General features: G+C 44.4%; 1 protein-coding gene across 1 annotated transcript in view; it reads left to right on the plus strand.

Annotated features, from left to right (window-relative positions):
* shank2b (SH3 and multiple ankyrin repeat domains 2b) overlaps positions 1 to 19,125 on the plus strand; it is a gene marked incomplete at both ends in the record, with an annotated part of 82,313 nt that overhangs the window by 43,940 nt on the left and 19,248 nt on the right. Inside the window, 3 exons of the mRNA XM_084452505.1 lie at positions 8,828 to 8,909; positions 13,304 to 13,386; positions 14,985 to 15,109. Coding sequence (XP_084308631.1) covers positions 8,828 to 8,909; positions 13,304 to 13,386; positions 14,985 to 15,109 — 290 coding nt within the window. The remainder of the gene's footprint in view (positions 1 to 8,827; positions 8,910 to 13,303; positions 13,387 to 14,984; positions 15,110 to 19,125) is intronic.

The raw sequence follows: 19,125 nt of genomic DNA on the forward strand, positions 1-19,125 counted from the left end.
TGTGTGTGTGCATGCGTGCGTGCGTGTGTGCGTGCGTGTGCGTGCGTGCGTGCGGGCATTTCATAATATGGGTATTAAAATCTCTACTGTACTGTATATGCCCTCTCTCTCTTCCTCTCTCTCTCTCTCTCTCTCTCTCTCTCTCTCTCTCGCTCTCTCTCTCGATCTAAAGTAATCAGTGAGATCAAGATTCAATTCACATTCACAATTCGACACATAAGAAGTGATTTTATGTTTACAAATCCATGACAGTGGTTGTATCTCGTTGGATTATTTCACTACTTGATATAGCCTGCAGTATCTGGGATGACTGTTCTTCTGCCATCTAATCAGGACAGTCATTTCCAGTCCTTTTAGACCTGGCACGTGTGTTTGGAGTTGCACATGATGCCTACAGTATACTGTATCCATAGCGATCCCGTAGTATAAACATTCTTGTGCTCTAGCTCTGTCAAGGACACCAAATGATGTCTCTAGGGGAGATGAGAGCAGTATTTAGAATAAACTATCTTCTTAATCATTTGCTCTCCAATAATCCTTTGGTTTAATCCTTTTGGTTTACTCAAGAGACACCCGTGATTATGTGCAGTGGAGAAGGCAAAAACGAATGATTTCCAAACTAATAAGTATGCTGGAGTAAGCACGGCGGAGGATCTGTGTTGTGATTGGATAGCAGGGCTCTATATGAATCATCACGATGACGGCATCTCTTCTTGTGATTGGCCACTCCTGATGCTTGCCTCCAGATTGGGATTAGCAGGATCAGGCTCCGTCAGGGTGACTGGAAAGGCAGGCCTCCGGACACTAGCTCTGAATTAGTTCAGAGAGAGCTAGCATCCCTAACACCAGAGCACAGTTAGGGGTTAGTTCAGAGCTAGCATCCCTAACACCAGAGCACAGTTAGGGGTTAGTTCAGAGCTAGCATCCCTAACACCAGAGGACAGTTAGGGGTTAGTTCAGAGCTAGCATCCCTAACACCAGAGCACAGTTAGGGGTTAGTTCAGAGCTAGCATCCCTAACACCAGAGCACAGTTAGGGGTTAGTTCAGAGCTAGCATCCCTAACACCAGAGCACAGTTAGGGGTTAGTTCAGAGCTAGCATCCCTAACACCAGAGGACAGTTAGGGGTTAGTTCAGAGCTAGCATCCCTAACACCAGAGCACAGTTAGGGGTTAGTTCAGAGAGAGCTAGCATCCCTAACACCAGAGCACAGTTAGGGGTTAGTTCAGAGCTAGCATCCCTAACACCAGAGCACAGTTAGGGGTTAGTTCAGAGCTAGCATCCCTAACACCAGAGCACAGTTAGGGGTTAGTTCAGAGCTAGCATCCCTAACACCAGAGCACAGTAAGCTAGCTCTCAATTCTTACTGTCCTCTGGAGTTGGGGATGCTAGCTCTCAATTAACTTCCTTCTGTCCTCAAAATATGATGTGGCCCACATATTTCATTCAATCGACATATTTATTCATAAAATATAATCCTCCGGAATTTGTGAAAACTGTTTACTGTGGGGCGTAAGCTACCGTTCTCAGTGACAAGCCTGTGACAATTAAGTAGACAGGGATTGAAGATTGAGTTTCTAGGGAAGTGAATCGGGGGAAGGGGTAGGGGAGGATGGGAGGACCAAGCTGCATCCTGTTGGTGTGATCTTCATTGATCTGTGATTTACATGCGTCTCTGGTTGGTGTTGCCATGAAGGGAGAGCTACTGTAGGATGATCTCTACGTCTCTCTGAGTCAGAGACCAGTACTGTGGCTGACCGCCAGCTCCTCCCAGAACACATGAGGAATGATGGGAACCATTCCCACTTGGGGCACTGTTGGCAAGTTGTGTGTGTGTGTGTGTGTGTGTTGTGTATAGTAACTGCATGACAAATTATTTAATTCTTTCTTTCTTTTTTTCTTTCTTTCTTAATATCGCATCTTAATTTCAACTACAACTTTTTTACTGCTTGATACAAAAGGCAAACTCACAGTTCTCAGTTCTTATTTTCCATGACTAATCTAAGAGAGTCTGTCTGATATCACAATATGAGAGGTCAGTGAATTATCACTCACAATCATTCTTCATTATTCAGTCATCTGGTTAAAAAAGATGTAAGAAAATTCCTGTATATTTTCATAGAGCAATATATATCGCAGGAAAAATGCAGTCCTACAGTTATACATGTTCTATTCTATTCTATTCTGTACTAGTCTAGTCTAGTCAAGTCTAGTCTATTATATCTTATTCTATTCTATTCTATTCTGTTCTATTCTAGAAGCATAGTGTACTGAGGCCATTTAACTGTGTGCCAGCTGCTTTCTAAACTAACATCCTCAGTAAGTGGCAGCTTCTCTTGAACCCTTCGGTGCAACACTCATGCACATTCCTGATTGAAATATTTCCATGGAAACATCCTCTACACACTGTACAAACCCCGTTGCTAAGGAGTGGGCCTTGACAAGATTTTTTTCCCTTGCCTTTTTGTACCATTCTCTCTCTCTCTCCCTCTCTCTCTCTCTCTCTCTCTCCCTCTCTCTCTCTCTCTCTCTCTCTCTCTCTCTATCTCTCTCTCTCTCACACACACACTCTCTCTTTCAGAGCTCTAAGAGCAGACCTTATGTGGGATTTTGAGTTGCTGTTCTATTCTCTATAGAGATGGTTGTGGACTCATACCTGGCGGTTTTGGGACCGGTACAACTTTGCGGAGTGTGAGGCGGGTCTGTCCTGAGGACCAGGGGGGTGAGGGGTGCATGGTTGGCCTGACTGGGGAGGGGTGAGCGTTTCTGGGAGCCACTCCGTCTGAGGGGAGACAGATAGGACAGATGGACGACACGGCGAAATCCAGGAAGAAGGTTCATTTTGGAGGTAGGATGTTGGCAGCTCTTGGGAGAGGAGCGTGTGTGTGTGTGTGTGTGTGTGTGTGTGTGTATGTACAGGTATATGCATGTGTGCGTACTGTATGTGTATGCATTTTTGTCTGAGAGAGAGAGAGAGAGAGAGAGAGAGAGAGAGAGAGAGAGAGAGATGGGGGGGTTCAACAATAATAGCCTGTACAGTGCATGTTTGTGCTCTGAGCTGTGGAGAGAGGATAGTTTTGGACTCAGCTGGTGAAGAGGGTTGGTCGTAGCTTTGCCTGTGTGGAATGCCAAGTGATTCTAGAAGGGGGAATAAAAAAGGACTTGTCTCTATAAGCTTTCTGTAACATCTGTCTCTCTATCTATAACATCTGTGTTTCTCTGTAACATCTGCATCTCTCTGTTTGTAATGTCAGATTTGTTAGTTGGGGGTGACTAGTTTGCTGGATTAGAGATGGAAAACTCTCAGGCTGACTCCAGACAGCAGTTATGTAAAACCATAGTTAGATTGTTATTAAATTAGTTATTAATTAAATTAATACAATTATTATTATTATTATTATTTTATTTTTTTTAAATAACTATTATCCTTTAGTACAGCATGTAGTTTATTAGCTGTTGTTCATCATATGGGTTAAAGCCCTTAATGAAAACCAATAATGCAAGGGATGGGCTGTACTGTACAGTAATGCTGCTCAGCACTAACAAGGATCTCTGATCTACAGTATGTTTGGTATTCTAAACACGCAACATACTCCTGGTGGTGTCACTATCCATTTATGTTTAGTGGGTTGAAGCTCAGCTACTGTACAGTACATGTAACAACTGTGCATTTAACATTGCAGCTAGCCCCTATGTTAGGCTAGGCTAACCCAGCGGATTTACAAAGCTAGTGAGCCACAAGATCTCCTTGTTTTAACCTCCCATGGAAAACTGAGCTGAGCAGCTCGTACTGAGCTGGACAAAAAAGCAAAAAAGTACTCTGCCTGGAATACTTTCCAGAAAGACTTAAAATTACAAGAACTCATCAGTTATGATGCTTTCATATCGATTTTAAAGGACTTAGAATGTGAGAGTATATTGTCATTGCTTTCAATTCAGTATCTGTGCCCGCCTAAACCTGCTTGTTGTTTTGTATTGTCTGTCTTTGTGCCTGTGCTGCCCTCTTGGCCTGGTCCCTCTGGGAAAAGAGATTCCATATCTCAATGAGGTCACCTGGTTAAATAAAGGTTTAATAAAAAATAAAATGATCAAAAATGACCCACTATGTTTAACAGCAGAGAAAAAAACCCTATTTTTTCCAACTTGAAATTTGATGACTTTTCCGACATTAGAAAAAGTGAAACATTGTCTTTGTTCATATGCCCACATCCGAGGCAGGCCTGTCCCATGTTTGAGGCCTCCTCCTACGCCCTCCTACACATGGACACTATTGTCAAGCCGAGGGACCCACCGTCGAGGGGGGGAATGGTTTGGGCCCACAGAATCAAACGAGCCTATGCACAAGCAGTTTTGGCCCCATTTTGGCCGAGTTATAGGCACCGACCCACACCCCCATTGAAACCCATTCAGTTTGGACCGCCTGTCATTCATTCTCTATAGGGGGACTTTGGAGAGCCCTAGCGGGGGGGTAGAGACAGGGGGTCTTCGCCAGGGGGTGTGGGGGGCTGCCATTTTATTCGTATTTATTGTGTGTTGTAATAAAGGCTAGTGGTGTCCTGATTAAATGCGATCTTTCTGCACTGTGAAGAAGGAAAACTCATTCACAAGTTTGTGATGAATGACAGGTTGTCTCTTCATGCAAAATTGATTTGGGGTTTAAAAAAAGTTGCTTTATTTTATGGGTTTAGTGAAGGTGGGCCAATTTTGGCCCTTATGGCAAGGGGAGTATAGTGAATGCTGGGACATCTACCTAGCACATGTGCTGTGCTAGGTTTGTTATTTATAGCTACTTAACCAGTAGATTTACCATTGCAGGTAGCTACTGGTCGCTAGCTACAATAGGTATACTATAACCAATTTAATGTATAATTGATTCTGTATGAGGCTGATATTCCTAGCGTTTTGGTTCTCACCAGGGCCGGCCCTGTCCATCTGGAGGCCCTAAGCAGGATATTGGTTTTGGGCCCCTTGGATGCCGCTGGGGAAAAAAATGTGGATGTTTTTTAGCCAGATTTAGAGGAATATCTCATTTTAAATTAACATTAGGATTACTCTATTGTGATGTCTTTCATTATTTTCTCCTTTTCTCACTCACTTTGTCACAACCTGCTCTCCCTTTAAGTCGTTTTTTCACTTCCAACAGACAGTAACATAAGCAGACACACTGAGCACTTTTAAATTGACATTAACTGTTGGTCCACTAGGAGGCTCCAAACCTGCGGTATTAAAACATCTACTTTTGATTTAACAGAAAGATAAAGCATTCTACAAAAGATTGTAGTTTGATGTTTATATTTATTTGTCCACATTATCCTTCAAGATAAAGTATGGATGAAGTGCAAAACAACATACAGCACACAAATCAAGTGCAAAACCACTTAGATCACTTAGCCAATGGCAATGCAATGAACTATGCAGTAAGAGTAGTGTAAAACAAGTAAACAATAAACATAATTGGCCAACGGCCATGCAATGAACTGTGCAACAACAATGTGCAACTGTCCAATGAACAGTAGTGCAAAATTAAGTGATTCAAATGTAAACAAAATGAACAAGAAAACAATTAGCTAGCAGCAAGCTAGCTAGCTTAGCTAACGCTAGTAGGAGCAACCACAACTGTTAACAAATGTATCTCTAAAAGACACACTTGTGTCACTAAATTCTAAATGTCCATCATCTGGTAGAAATACAGACCACTGAACATTACGTGCTTGCCTCTTGCCGTCCTCGATTTTCTTTTTTCTCTTTTTTCCCGCATTGCTCAGGTAAACCGTTTGGACATGCTGGCTCACAGTGCGGTCTCTAAGGCCTCGAACTCACCAGTCACGCAAGCACAACAGACGCTGTCTGCGTGGGCGGATTTGAGCGGAACCGAACCCACCAGATGCTGATTCAGAGCGCACAGCCGATAGCGCGCTTTATCGCCATGTTGTTTCTATAAAACTCAGTAGTTAGATCATATAACTCTCTTCGTTTTTTCAGTGTGATGTCATTCATGTCTTCTGGGTAAGAGTAGCTACTGACGTCTGGGAGGCGAGAGTGGATTTGTTGACAGCGTGTGGTGACATCTGATTGGATGGTAGGATGCAAGCATGTGGAGATGATATTGGTGCTTTGATTATATAATAATAGTAGGTTAAAAAACATAATATGTAGTGATATGATGAATATATTGTAAAAATCCCCAATGTATTTCTATGAGATTGTGCATGCGGACGCTCGGAAAATTCCGCCCTGAGCGGAAAAATCGATTCACGCCTGCGGCCCGTCCGCACGCCCGCACGCTGAGAACAGCAGCATTCGTTAACATGGGAGCTGCTACTGGTTAGTTCGAGGTGTAATGACTGAAAGTGAAAGCAAGCGAGCTGGGGCCACGGGGAGGGGGCGGGGCTCTTAGCGGCCACTTACTTTGCTTATAGGATGGGCCGGCTCTGGTTCTCACTCACACATAACTGTCAGTGCTGTGCACACTCTTGTCAATAAGTGTAGTTTTTTTCTCTTTCTGTCTCAGTTGAGAGAGAGGCTGGTGGCTCCAGATATTGTACTGAAGAGCAGCAAAAGCAGCAGCAACACCAAGCAGAGAGGCAGACAGAAAGGCAGGCATTTTGGTAGCTGTAGAGTGGCAGACAGAAGTGGTCTTCTCTCCACTGTGCTGGCCATCGTCTTTATTTCTAGTTGAGCGTAGTTGCTAGTGTTTACGGGTGGGGTCCTGATAGGACATGGAACATCCTACAGATGACAGCAAAGCCCTACAGTCAAAGCATAGGCTAAATGTTATACAGTCTATACATTTAGTTTTATGGGAAACCAACTTTAAATTGAGTACTGAATGCACTGAATCTTTGAGTTGAAACAGAATGGCCTGTGACCAGAGTGGGCCCTGACTTGTCTGAGTAGGCTACTGAACATCCAATCTCTATAGATAACGTGTAGGTTAAAGAAGACATGAAATTCATCCTATCAAAAAGCTTGTGCTGATAAAATAAATTAGTGACTATGACAACAGTGAGTAGGTTGGCGCGGAGAGTGCTGGATCCCACGCAGCCTTCTGACAACTGATACCATCACAGATTAACACAGAACAAATGCAGAAGTGACTTTGGTTCAAACACTTCTAAACCCTCAAACAACATTAAAATATCATAATATCATGAACTGTTATTTGTTGCTTTTCTTTACCCTCCCATCCCTTTCTGTGAAGCGCATGGTGTTGACTCTGTGTAGGACATGTGCTGTATTTATAAATCTGAAATTGATTGGATTTGATCATCTCCAGAGATTATTTCAGATTTGGGATGTCAGTTAAGGATTGTACTTTATGCTTACAGTATCAGTGGTTCTGCTGAACACATACACACAACACACACACACACATGCACACTTACAGTACACAAACATACAAACACACGCACACAAGCACACACAGCTATGATACAATAACTGACTCTTCTGCTGCACTCTGTGGTGTAGCCCGGATTGGTTCATAACACTCACTGCACTCTCACCTAAACCAGCTGTGTTGGAGCTATAATGAGAATTTAAGTTGAATAATTTACGAATCATGAGTTATGTTATGAATTACATTATAATGCATATATGAAAATGATTTGTCTTTTGATTTATGAATGCAAAGGGTGGGAAACTTACCTCACACTCACCTGTGCGTCTTGCCAATGTGTAAAGTTGTCAATCGATCTGCATCAATTCCTCATAGCACTTTAATTCAGCCACTTAATTTCAAAGCCATTCGAGGCTGCAGCTAAACTGATTGCTGGTGATTAATCTTGACAGGCTGCTGTAGTCTGAGGTAGTGTCTGAGTCTGCAGATCCAGGTTGGATAGTTTAGCCCTGTCCCTATGAGCAAGGGGAGGCTCCCTGCATGGCTGTAATATCTTCATAGTCCTAAGTGCCAGTGATACTGATCCTTGAGTCCAAACTGAAGTGCCCTTCTGAGGAAAAGCACTTATCATGGTGGCAAGGTCAACTCAATTTCAATATATCTTTAAAGCTCATTTAAATGTCTTAAGGGCAGTTAGTTTCAGTACATTTTCAACGACTACTTAAGAAGGCTTCCCTTTCTCTTTTCAAAGGCTCTTTCAGTGAAAATCCATGGATTGAATGAATTTCAAAGCACTTCCTAAATTGACTGCGTTTCAAATTGATTTGACCTCTGACTGCCTCTCACCGCCGATGACTTGGGTTGGCTGGCGTGCTGTTTGATCAGCAGAAATTGGCTGAGGGTTCTTGCTCTTATTCGATGATGAAGTTCTCCGTAGGGAAAGCACATGGGAATAAGAAGGAAGGGACATATGCTCGTGTTTGTATCTCTGCTGTATTGTATCTCCGCCTCTCTGAACAGCTTGTCGAGGCTCACTCTTCAGTGTGGCCTTCCGTGTTCTGTTGAAGTCCTTGGTATTTTTGTTGCATTGCAATTATGTTCTGCATGTTTCCTTCTTCCAAGATCCGTTTGGGGTTATGGTTAGGGTAAGGGTAAGGGTTAGGGTTGGGCCATGTACATATTATGGTTCACCCATATTCGGAATTTGACAAGGGGAGAGCACACCCTCCAGAGTGAGCGGGAGGAAGGTGTTGAACGTAGAGCTTAAGTCCACCTCTTCTCAACTTGTAACATTTTATATTCAGTTTACTGTTCTAACAGAATGTGAAGGGTCCAAATATCCAAATATATTGTGTGTAAGATTTGTATGTGGTATTATCGAACCCCATCTTCTAAATTGATATGCAGTATTAAGTCAGCTAATTACTTACAATCTTAAGAAGAGAGCGTTAAACTACATCTAACTAGTTTGTGATGTGTTGTGTTGTAGATGCCAGAGCGGACCGGGCAGAGAGGAGGAAGCTGTTCAGGCACTACACCGTCGGATCCTATGACAGCTTTGACGCGTCCAGGTAAGGTTGTCCTGCACTCTGTCTGAGCTTTTGTTCTGTACCGTTCGCAGGAATGTCTTTTTCCATTTTCTATTGAGCGTGTTTTCTCATTTGTTGAAACAATATTGTTTATTGTTTACTTTTTTAGCTAGTATTATTCCATTTCTGGGGACATTAAGAGGACATCCAAATGTATACCAAATGTAAAATGGGCACATTATATTTTGCCGTTTCATTAATTCAGTTGCTGATCTGGTCTGGACCAATCTACTGTACAGACATAGTTAACTATTGCTCTGGTCTGGACCAATCTACAGACACAGTTAACTATTGATCTGGTCTGGACCAATCTACAGACACAGTTAACTATTGATCTGGTCTGGACCAATCTACAAACACAGTTAATTATTGATCTGGTCTGGACCAATCTACAGACACAGTTAACTATTGATCTGGTCTGGACCAATCTACAGACACAGTTAACTATTGATCTGGTCTGGACCAATCTACAGACACAGTTGACTATTGATCTGGTCCGGACCAATCTACAGACACAGTTAACTATTGCTCTGGTCTGGACCAATCTACAGACACAGTTAACTATTGCTCTGGTCTGGACCAATCTACAGACACAGTTAATTATTGATCTGGTCCGGACCAATCTACAGACACAGTTAACTATTGCTCTGGTCTGGACCAATCTACAGACACAGTTAACTATTGCTCTGGTCTGGACCAATCTACAGACACAGTTAATTATTGATCTGGTCCGGACCAATCTACAGACACAGTTAAATATTGCTCTGGTCTGGACCAATCTACAGACACAGTTAACTATTGATCTGGTCCGGACCAATCTACAGACAGATCTATTGATGTAGTCCGGACCGACCAATCTACAGACACAGTTAAAGGAGTAGTAAAGGGAAAATGCATGTTTAGCCCTGTTTTAGGGTTACTTATGATTATATACAATGGTTCAGATCAAAACCACCGGGCACCGTGAAAAATCATTAAAAAAAACATGTTAAACTCTCAATTTCAGACAAGAAACCGAGGTGTTAGTTTTTTCAAGATTTCGCAAGATTTTTCAAGGTGCCCACCCACATCCATTGTATGACCAAAACGGTGGTAGAGCAATTATCAGACTTTCTCAAAAGTGCTAGTTTTGTCAACGTTTTGATCTGAACCATTGTATATGATCATAAGTAACCTTAAAACAGGGCTAAACATGCATTTTCCCTTTACTACTCCTTTAACTGTAATCCACACTGTTCCGTCTGCATGACGACAAGGTCAATGGAGAGTTGGCTCTTAATGTACGTTAACTCCATAATATAAACCATCATTAGCCAAGAGTGTTGTTTGAGAGAATGACATCACCCTGACGCCATCCAATAGCATTGAGGGGGCAACTTTACGCATCCATTTGTGATTTTATTTGAATCCTATACAGTATATCTATCTATATACCTTATCTGAAAAGAAGTAGGCCTAACTGTGCAACATTTTAAAGATGTAAATGTACATTTGAACAATGTAAATGTGTATTGTGAAAGCACGAAATCAAGCATACATAGAGATTTCTTTCCTTCTCATTCACTTTGACAATTATCTTAGGTGATTGCATGTGAATCATTACTCAAAGTTAATGGCCTTACTTCTGTTAGTTTTTTTCTACATTTCAAATCATTCAAAACAATATCTGTGAATCTCAACACAATCAAACTGAAATTGTACGAGAATAGAAAATAATACAATAATAACTGAGAAGTTGGATCGACATGCACAGTGAATATTTGATAAAGTCACAGCGCTATCAAGAAAACCCTCTTATAGCGAACGTGTAGTGGAGAGACCCTTGAGGACCTTCTGTGGGGTGAGGAGTGGGAGTGTGTGAGCTCTCTCTCTCCCTCTCTCTCTCTCTCCCTCTCTCTCTCTCTCTCCCTCTCCCCCTCTCTCTCTCTCTCTCTCTCTCTCTCTCTCCCTCTCTCTCTCTCCCTCCCTCTCCCTCTCTCTCTCTCTCCCTCTCTCTCTCCCTCTCTCTCTCTCTCTCTCTCCCTCTCCCCCTCTCTCTCTCTCTCTCTCTCTCTCTCTCTCCCTCTCTCTCACACTCTCTCTCTCTCTCTCTCTCTCTCTCTCTTTCTCTCTCTCGCTTTCGCACTCTCTCTTCCTCTCTCTTGTCAGATGGCTGATGATGTAAGCTTGAGCTTGGGGGCTTCGCTCGCTCTCGGGCAGCCAGTGCAAATGTTACGCAAACATCCACTACAAAGCTTTACCCAGGAAAATAGGACTTCTGTGGAGCTGATGTGATCTTACTGGATTGTCTGTAGTAAATGATGAGAGCTGTATTGGATTACTGTACATGTTTGATGAGATGGGAGATCTTGAACCGCATGACGCTGGTGACCCACAGTCACTCTAGATGCATTCATAATTCAGATACTTTCTGGTCCTCATCTACTGTGTTGTCTGGCTTTGTTCAAGGTGCACATTCGTATTCAGCTTGTATTGACACTGATGAAGATCCCCATGAGGAAAGGGGGAGAGAGAGAGAGAGATAGATGATAGAGAGAGAGAGAGAGAGCGAGAGAGAGTGACCCAGTACTCATCCTCACCTCCTACTGTACAGAGTGACAAGCACAGAGTACACAGAGCAGGTTGCCATGGCGACGCGGAGGCAGGAAGGAAGTCCATGCCAGTTGAGTTTGCAGGCAGCAGGCGGCCTTGGCGTCCGCTGCTGAGGTGAGCGGCACACAGCCTCTCCTCCTGGTCTCGGCCAGGCAGCTCTGCATTTCTGCCCCAGGATCTGAGACGGACGTCTGGGCCGTATGCTGGCTACCGCCCTCCCGGTCCCTTCCCGGGCAGTAATATCTGTTATGGTTGCCTCTTTGTTAATAAAGAAGCAGAATGAAATGGTGTCATCCTAGAATAGAACTACCCATCCTCCAACTCCAATCAATCATTCTAGTCAGCTGCCTCACTGGTTGTCCTTGCGGGACAAAACAAATATTAACATAATCTGCTCTGAGAGCAGCTCTGACATCTGGGAGCGATATTGCAGCATGGTAGGCTGTCTGTCAGAGGGCGTGTTTCCCTCTATATACCAAAGGTGCCACCCAAGGAATGGAAACAATAAGGAAAAGCCAGAGACTATATAATAGGCTACATTCGGTCAGGAACTAGTGCTACAACGGGAGCCGACTGAAGCTAGACTTCTATAGAAGTCACTGCTTGTCTTGAGACACATACTGCATGTGGTATATCTGACGCTTTCCTCGTTTCATGTTCCTTGGCACCACCATTTATTGAGTTTTTCAGAACCCTTGTGGCAGTATTATAATTATAATAATGACCTGGGTCCAATGCTAGACCACGCTCGCCTGTGACATCGCCGCCACGCCTGCTCAGAGAAGCTACAGTGTGTTACTATGGCAACCAGGCTTTCCACCGTCCATGTTGTTGCTAGCTACCAGCGCCTCGCCAGATCACACATCACTGCCTGCAAGTTCCTCTGCTGTAGGCTAGGCTAGATCACTGGGCTGAATTCTCTTCTCCCGGGTGGCTTATCAGTCGAAGGACCCAGAATTGGTGACTTAGTAGGCTATAGATGAACATTAGGGCATAATTGTTTGTTTAATGGGTCATTTTTTCCATTACTAGGCCATATGCATAATTTAGCAAGTGATTATATCCCTATGTTTCTTTTCATATTTTGACACAATTCTATCCATTCTGGATTGTTGTGCAACAATTCTTTTTAATATAATTTGATATTTTCTGGGCTAACTTATTAGGCTAATATGCAGCAAACCTTTTTTTTTAGGCTACTGTAGGCTACAAATAATCCAACAGACAGTTTAAAGAGGCGACAGCCTATGTTATCTAACTTGTTATCCAGATGTTACAACACTATCAGATGGCTATTAAATAAACATTAATAACTTTGACCACTGGTTTCTTTCTCATTAAATAACATTTACTCTCTACTGTCACTCATCCATTCATTAAATCATTCATTCCCTCATATTTTCCCTCTGCCCCTTCATCCCCCCCCCCCCCCCCCCCCCCCCCTCCCCTGACCCGCTCCCTCAATGCCCCCCCTTCCTCATATTTTCTGCTTGCGGTTCTCATCACACAACTGGGATCCCCGGGTAGAAATGTTTCTCTCTAACGTCAACCCTTGTCGCCGGCTGAGGCCACCACTTTCTTATGCCACAACAACGTTTTCGGCAAAGGTGGGGTTGTTCTTTGGTGGCGCTCGGTGAGGGATGGTGCGACGCTGCCTCATCGCACCATTCATTATTGTAGTTGATTAATTCCGTCAAGATGAGGAGCTCCGGACGAACAGCCGTGGCGATGATGAGGATGATAGGATGTAATAACGGTCGTTATGCGCGGAATTTTCTCCACAGCGACTGCGTTATTGACGAGAAGACGGTAGTTCTGCAGAAGAAGGATAATGAGGGCTTCGGGTTTGTGCTGCGAGGGGCTAAAGGTAGGAGACGGACCCGCGCTCTCCTAGTGTCTGTTCGTTCCTCCCCTCCTTGTTTGTGTTCGTAGCTGCACCTTGTTGTCTCCATCAGTGATGAAAAACACTAGCACACCCATACCGCTCTACTAAAATGCTTTAGTTATTATTATGGACGAAGGGTTTGACAATCATATAGCTGTTTGTGAAACTGCTTAACTGAGGATAACGCGCACTAGCATCCTCGAGTCAGAACTGCTTCACGTCAAAGCGCCGTTATACTCCCAGAATAAGTTTATTACAGGCCACTGATTCATTCTCTCGATTTAAGCTTCCCTCAAACACCGACACGTTTTTATCTATTGTTAGGCTATTTGTTGTGATTTTTGGGGGGTGTGGTGGTGTTTTTTAGTTTTTTTTTTACCATATAGGCTAACCTCAAAATAAGGGTTGCATATGATATATTTGTAAACTACTACCGTTACGTAGCCTATACGTGGTAACGGTAGAAGTTTACAAATATACATCATATCCAACCCTCATTTTGAGGTTATAGGCTATTATGTTCTGCCTATCTCTAACGCCAGCGCCTCGCCATGCGCTCTAGTACTCAGCTAGTTGGAGAGTGCCAGGCTAGCAGCTGCCCTCAGAGTTTCTCCCAGAGCACATGAGTGATTTATTCTCAGTGTCACTTGTCACCTCTGGTTTCTCGGAGCCGAATTTCTGGAGGTTAAAAAAAACGAGCTCTCTATTCTTCTATAGGCTACATCTACATCTTCTAACCGAAATGCATGGATATTTTTCATGACTCAAATATATATTTGGAGTGAGTTTACACAAATGCTTAGTGCTGCTGCGTTAAAGATTTCTTTCATTCGTTGACCAGCTGGACATATGGAGGTCTAGAGCTTTAGGGAGCTTTTATCAAGCCTCTGGTCACTATGACCTCCTGTAAGATCTGCAGGGTAGCAGTGATTGCTATGTAGCCGAAAGAAGCCCAGTAATCACAAGTTCATACACACGCACATACACACACACACACACACTCTCTCTCTGTCTCTTTGTGTGTGTGTGTGTCTCTCTGTCTCTCTCTCTCTGTCTCTCTCTCTCTCTCTCTCTCTCTCTCTGTCTCTCTCACTCTCTCTCTCTCTCTCTCTCTCTCTGTACTGGACCAAACTTATGTGGGAAGTCAGGACCAAGGTGAAGGGGTCTCCTCTCCCCTCCCAAACTCTTCAGCCCAGCCCAGAACTACGCATTATCAAAGGACTTGGATTTAACAGTCATTATAAATCGCATTGCTTGTAAATCAGTATTTGTGTCGTAACCTGTAACATTCTGCGTTTGCATGAACCGTTGTCTGAGTTTTTGTCATAATCATATCATTTAATATTACCCAGACAGTGGTGTCCATATTGCATTTCTGGGTGTTGCTCTGTTGTTCTCTTAATGCAGTTTGGCATTTTGAACAGACGCTCCACCCCCATCAACACTCCAATACCCATTGTCTTGTGTGTTGCAGTCTGATGTGCAATGGCCCTGTCTGTACCAATGATAGTGCTGTCCCTACGTTTCTCACCCTCTCTTCTCTCTTACCCTCTGGACATCGCCCCCCCCCTCCCCTCCAGCCGACACGCCCATCGAGGAGTTCACCCCCACCCCCGCCTTCCCCGCCCTGCAGTACCTGGAGTCTGTGGATGAGGGCGGAGTCGCCTGGCAGGCGGGGCTTAGGACCGGAGACTTCCTGATTGAGGTAAGGAGAAGACCTCATATTGGACAAAATCAGCGGGGTATGCTTCTAGATCTCTTCTGAGCTGTTCAGACCGAGACTGGGGTACGGTCCTTCTCACAGCTGTCTCCTCATCTCCATGTCAGTAAAACAAACACATTTGTAAGTTGTTAGTTGGCCCGTGCTTTAACCCTCCACCGAGTTTCATGAAAATCAGTTCGGTAGTTTTAGCGTAAACCTGGTCTAAAGAATGAATGGAGGTGACTGGTCAGCCATGTTTGGGCGTCTCGTGTTCCCGGCCTGTGATTCGGATCTGCTCCAAAACTGAATACGCTGTAAGTTGACCCATGCTACACCCCTCCACCGAGTCTCATGAAGATCGGTCAGATAGTTTTTGCGTAATCCTGGTTCAAAAAGTGAATGGCGGTAAATGGCCAGCCGTGTTTGCGCAGCTCCTGGAACCGTAATTACGATCCGCTCCAAAACTGACTGGGTTCTAAGGTGGTTCTAAGGTGGCCCATGCTACACCCGAGTTCACTTCGGTTTCCTGAAAATCGGTGCAGTATTTTATGCGTAATCCTGCTGCCAGTCGTACGGACAGACAGATAGACGGATGTACTATGTGTAGTGCGGTCAGTGTGTACAGTGAGTGTGTAAAGTGTACAGTGAGTGTGTAAAGTGTAATGTGTATGTGAGTGTGTATGGTGTGCGCAGCGCGTGATGTGTTTCAAGAGTCACTCGGCTTCTCTGCGTGTGAAATGAATGTTTCATCATGTGAGCATCCTACTTCCTCGGGGTCAGAGGCTGAGGTCATTTTTGCATTAAGCGGAGGGGGGGGGGGGGTGGATGACCCACATACAGCCCGATGTTCCTCAGTACAAGCGTGTAGAGTACAATAGAATATAATAGGGGAGTGGAGTAAAGCAGAGTATAGTAGAGTACTGTAGAGTGTACAGCAGTTATTAGGAGATGAGGATCCACGGACAACTTTTGTTTTTGAAGTGAACTGACAACTGAGGCACAAGCAGCATGGCAATGCTGTAACAGTAAAAAAGAAGAAGCAGATATCTACTACAGAACAATACTGTTTCATGTACTGTAGCTCCCAGCTAAACCAATAATGTCCCTCCTTTTCACTGGACACAAAAATATAAACATACAACAATAAATTGAGATGAGAACGTTCCTGTCACCCTGTGCATTATGATTTAGAAAAAATAACCCCACAGGCCGTCTTTGAACAGTGCCGGTAACGGGTGATATTCTGAATAAAAGAAAGAAAGTCAGAGTGTGCTGTTTCTTTCTTTTACCCTGTGCGCTACATCTGCCGTGAGAAGTTAAGTCGTACTTCCAGTTTGCAGTCGATCCTTCAGTGTATCCTCAAATTTAGTCTCTGCAACGAAATATAATGCAGCGCGGCTGTGAGGTTCTATGGTCAACTGCAACTAAAAATGCCAGCCAGCCACCCTGCGGATGATGCAGTCCCAGGGCTGTATCTGCTGTGTATCTTTCAGGCTATATGGCGGTTTTTATTGTGGTTGTTGTGGTTGTTATTGTTGTTGTTGTTGTTGTTATTGTTGTCCAGTCATCCAAACCTCCCCAGTGACCCTGCAGATAATCACAGCAGCTCAGTCATCCTGTCAGGTCTGCGGATGGCCTCGGGGGCTTTCTAGTGTAAAAGGTAGTGTTTATGACCTGTGTCTGTAGGGGAGATGTAGGGTGTAAAGTACAGTGAGACACTGTGTGATGTATGACCTGTGTCTGTAGGGGAGATGGAGGGTGTAAAGTACAGTGAGATGTAGGGTGTAAAGTACAGTGAGCTCACTGTGTGATGTTGTATCGTTCCCCGACTGGAAGAGAGATGTCGGATGATGATTGTTTAGCAGCTCAAACCGATAGATGGGCACGTCTCGCAACGCTTAGTGGTCCGTTACTACCCTCATCCTTTATACTCCTACAGTATCTCACAGAGCTCTCTGGAGGTGTGTGTGTGTGTGTGTGTGTGTGTGTGTGTGTGTGTGTGTGTGTGTGTGTGGGCCTGGTCTCCCTGTGCAGGAGAGCATTGAGACTGCTGCTGCTGTACTGTAGGCTACTGATCCAGCTGTGTGTCCTGGATGTTGGGGTGGTCTACTGTGTACAGACACAGACTAACACAACATCAGACACACACTAAAGGCCGGTTCATATAGTCCAGACACAGCATACACAGACCGGACTGCGCTCGGACATGTCCGCGCGCCACATCCAGCCGAAGATCCGTTTTTCTGACCGCGCGTCCCTAGCGTTCGTGTACCGGTGTGTGGGACCGGAAACACGCTGCTTGCGTGAATGAATTCCTCTGAGAACAGCGGCCCAGATTTATAAAACTAATGTCGTCCACTGGGAATCACCATAGAAGAAGATCCAGAGATTGAAATGAATTGTTTTCTGATGGAAATGTGTCATTTATGATCCGTAACATCCGGCAGAAAAGGAAAACGTTGTGCAAAGATTGTGGGAATTGTACTGTAGTTCCTTGTAGTACGTTTTTGGTACGACCGGACTATGAAAAGGCAAATGACTGCAGACTGTCCCTATGCGCCCTGAGACTATGAATTGGGCTTACTTGGGCCACACAGACACAGGTGCTACAGCAGATGCATTATTCACTCTTCATACTAATGCCTCACTTGTTTGAACAAGCTCCCAAGAGTACAGTTGTATTATTGACGAGAGGAACAATACACCGGCTGTTTACAGAGGCCCTCCAACGCTCTTTTCACACACTCACACAAACACACACACACGCACACACACACATACAGTACACACTCTCTTGATGGATGAAAGCTGCCATCTTCTCTGTGGTGTGGACAGTGATCCTGTTGCTTGGGTGGATTATTGCCTGTGTGGATTATTGCCTGGGTGAACTGGTGCCTGTGTGGAATGTTGCCTGGGTGGATTATTCTCCGGATGAACTGTTGCCTGTGTGGATTATTGTCTGGGTGGGTGGAGGGGTGGGCGAGAACCCAAACACCCCAGGCAGTGATGCCTTGGAGGTTCCTCATGGCCTAATAACCACGCAACCTGTCACACACATGAAGTTAACACCCCTAGTCGTTGTAACCTACTTTTGAGTATAGAGAACAGAGGGAGTGTGTGTATGTGTGTGTGTGTGTGTGTGTGTACAGTATGTGGCCTTGCTGACAGCCATATCTCTTTATCTGTAGATATAATATACAGTAGCAGTACAGTACCATATGAAAAGTGATCCAGTCTTGCATCACTACCCAGTACTCCCACTAGAAGGTACCGTTCTGCACAGGGACCAGAATGCACTGCACATGCTGGTCTGAGGCCTACAATACTCGTACTCTGGAGAATGGCACAGCAGTGGTCACCTAGCAACCAGCCCTTCACAGTGTGTGTGTGTGTGCGTGCGTGTGTGTGTGTGTGTGCACATTTGACGAAAGAGGCACAGCTGTACAAGGATTCCCAGAAGTGACGCTTAAGACATAAACGTGTGTGACAATATCAGCAAATGTGGAAGTGTCTGAGAGAGAAAGATGCAGAGAGAGAGGGAGAGAGAGAGAGAAAGAGAGAGAAAAACAGAGATTCAGAGAGTTAGAGATGTACTAAAGAGAGAGAGGTTGCCCTCATATTTGTTTGTCTCCATAGTTTTTTCAAGGCCATCACATGATCTTCACTGCTTCAACTGCAACAATGGAGGTTTGAGGAATGTGTCCAGTAGTTTTTTGGTTGTGTTCTACCATCCATACTAGCATATAACCATGCATATAACCCAGCATGCATGACAGGAGGCCCTGACCCTGGCCCTTCAGTATTCATAGAGCCTGTTATCTCCGTACAGCCATACTGTAGTACCATCCCGGTGAGGGGACTCTGACGTACTCTGACTACTGTCTCTGAGGGGACTCTGATGTAGGGCCCTACTGTCTCTGAGGGGACGCTGACGTAGGGCCCTACTGTCTCTGAGGGGACGCTGACGTAGGGCCCTACTGTCTCTGAGGGGACTCTGACGTACTCTAGGGCCCTACTGT

This window comes from Borostomias antarcticus (assembly GCF_949987555.1).
Source record: "Borostomias antarcticus genome assembly, chromosome: 18".
NCBI lineage: Eukaryota > Metazoa > Chordata > Actinopteri > Stomiiformes > Stomiidae > Borostomias > Borostomias antarcticus.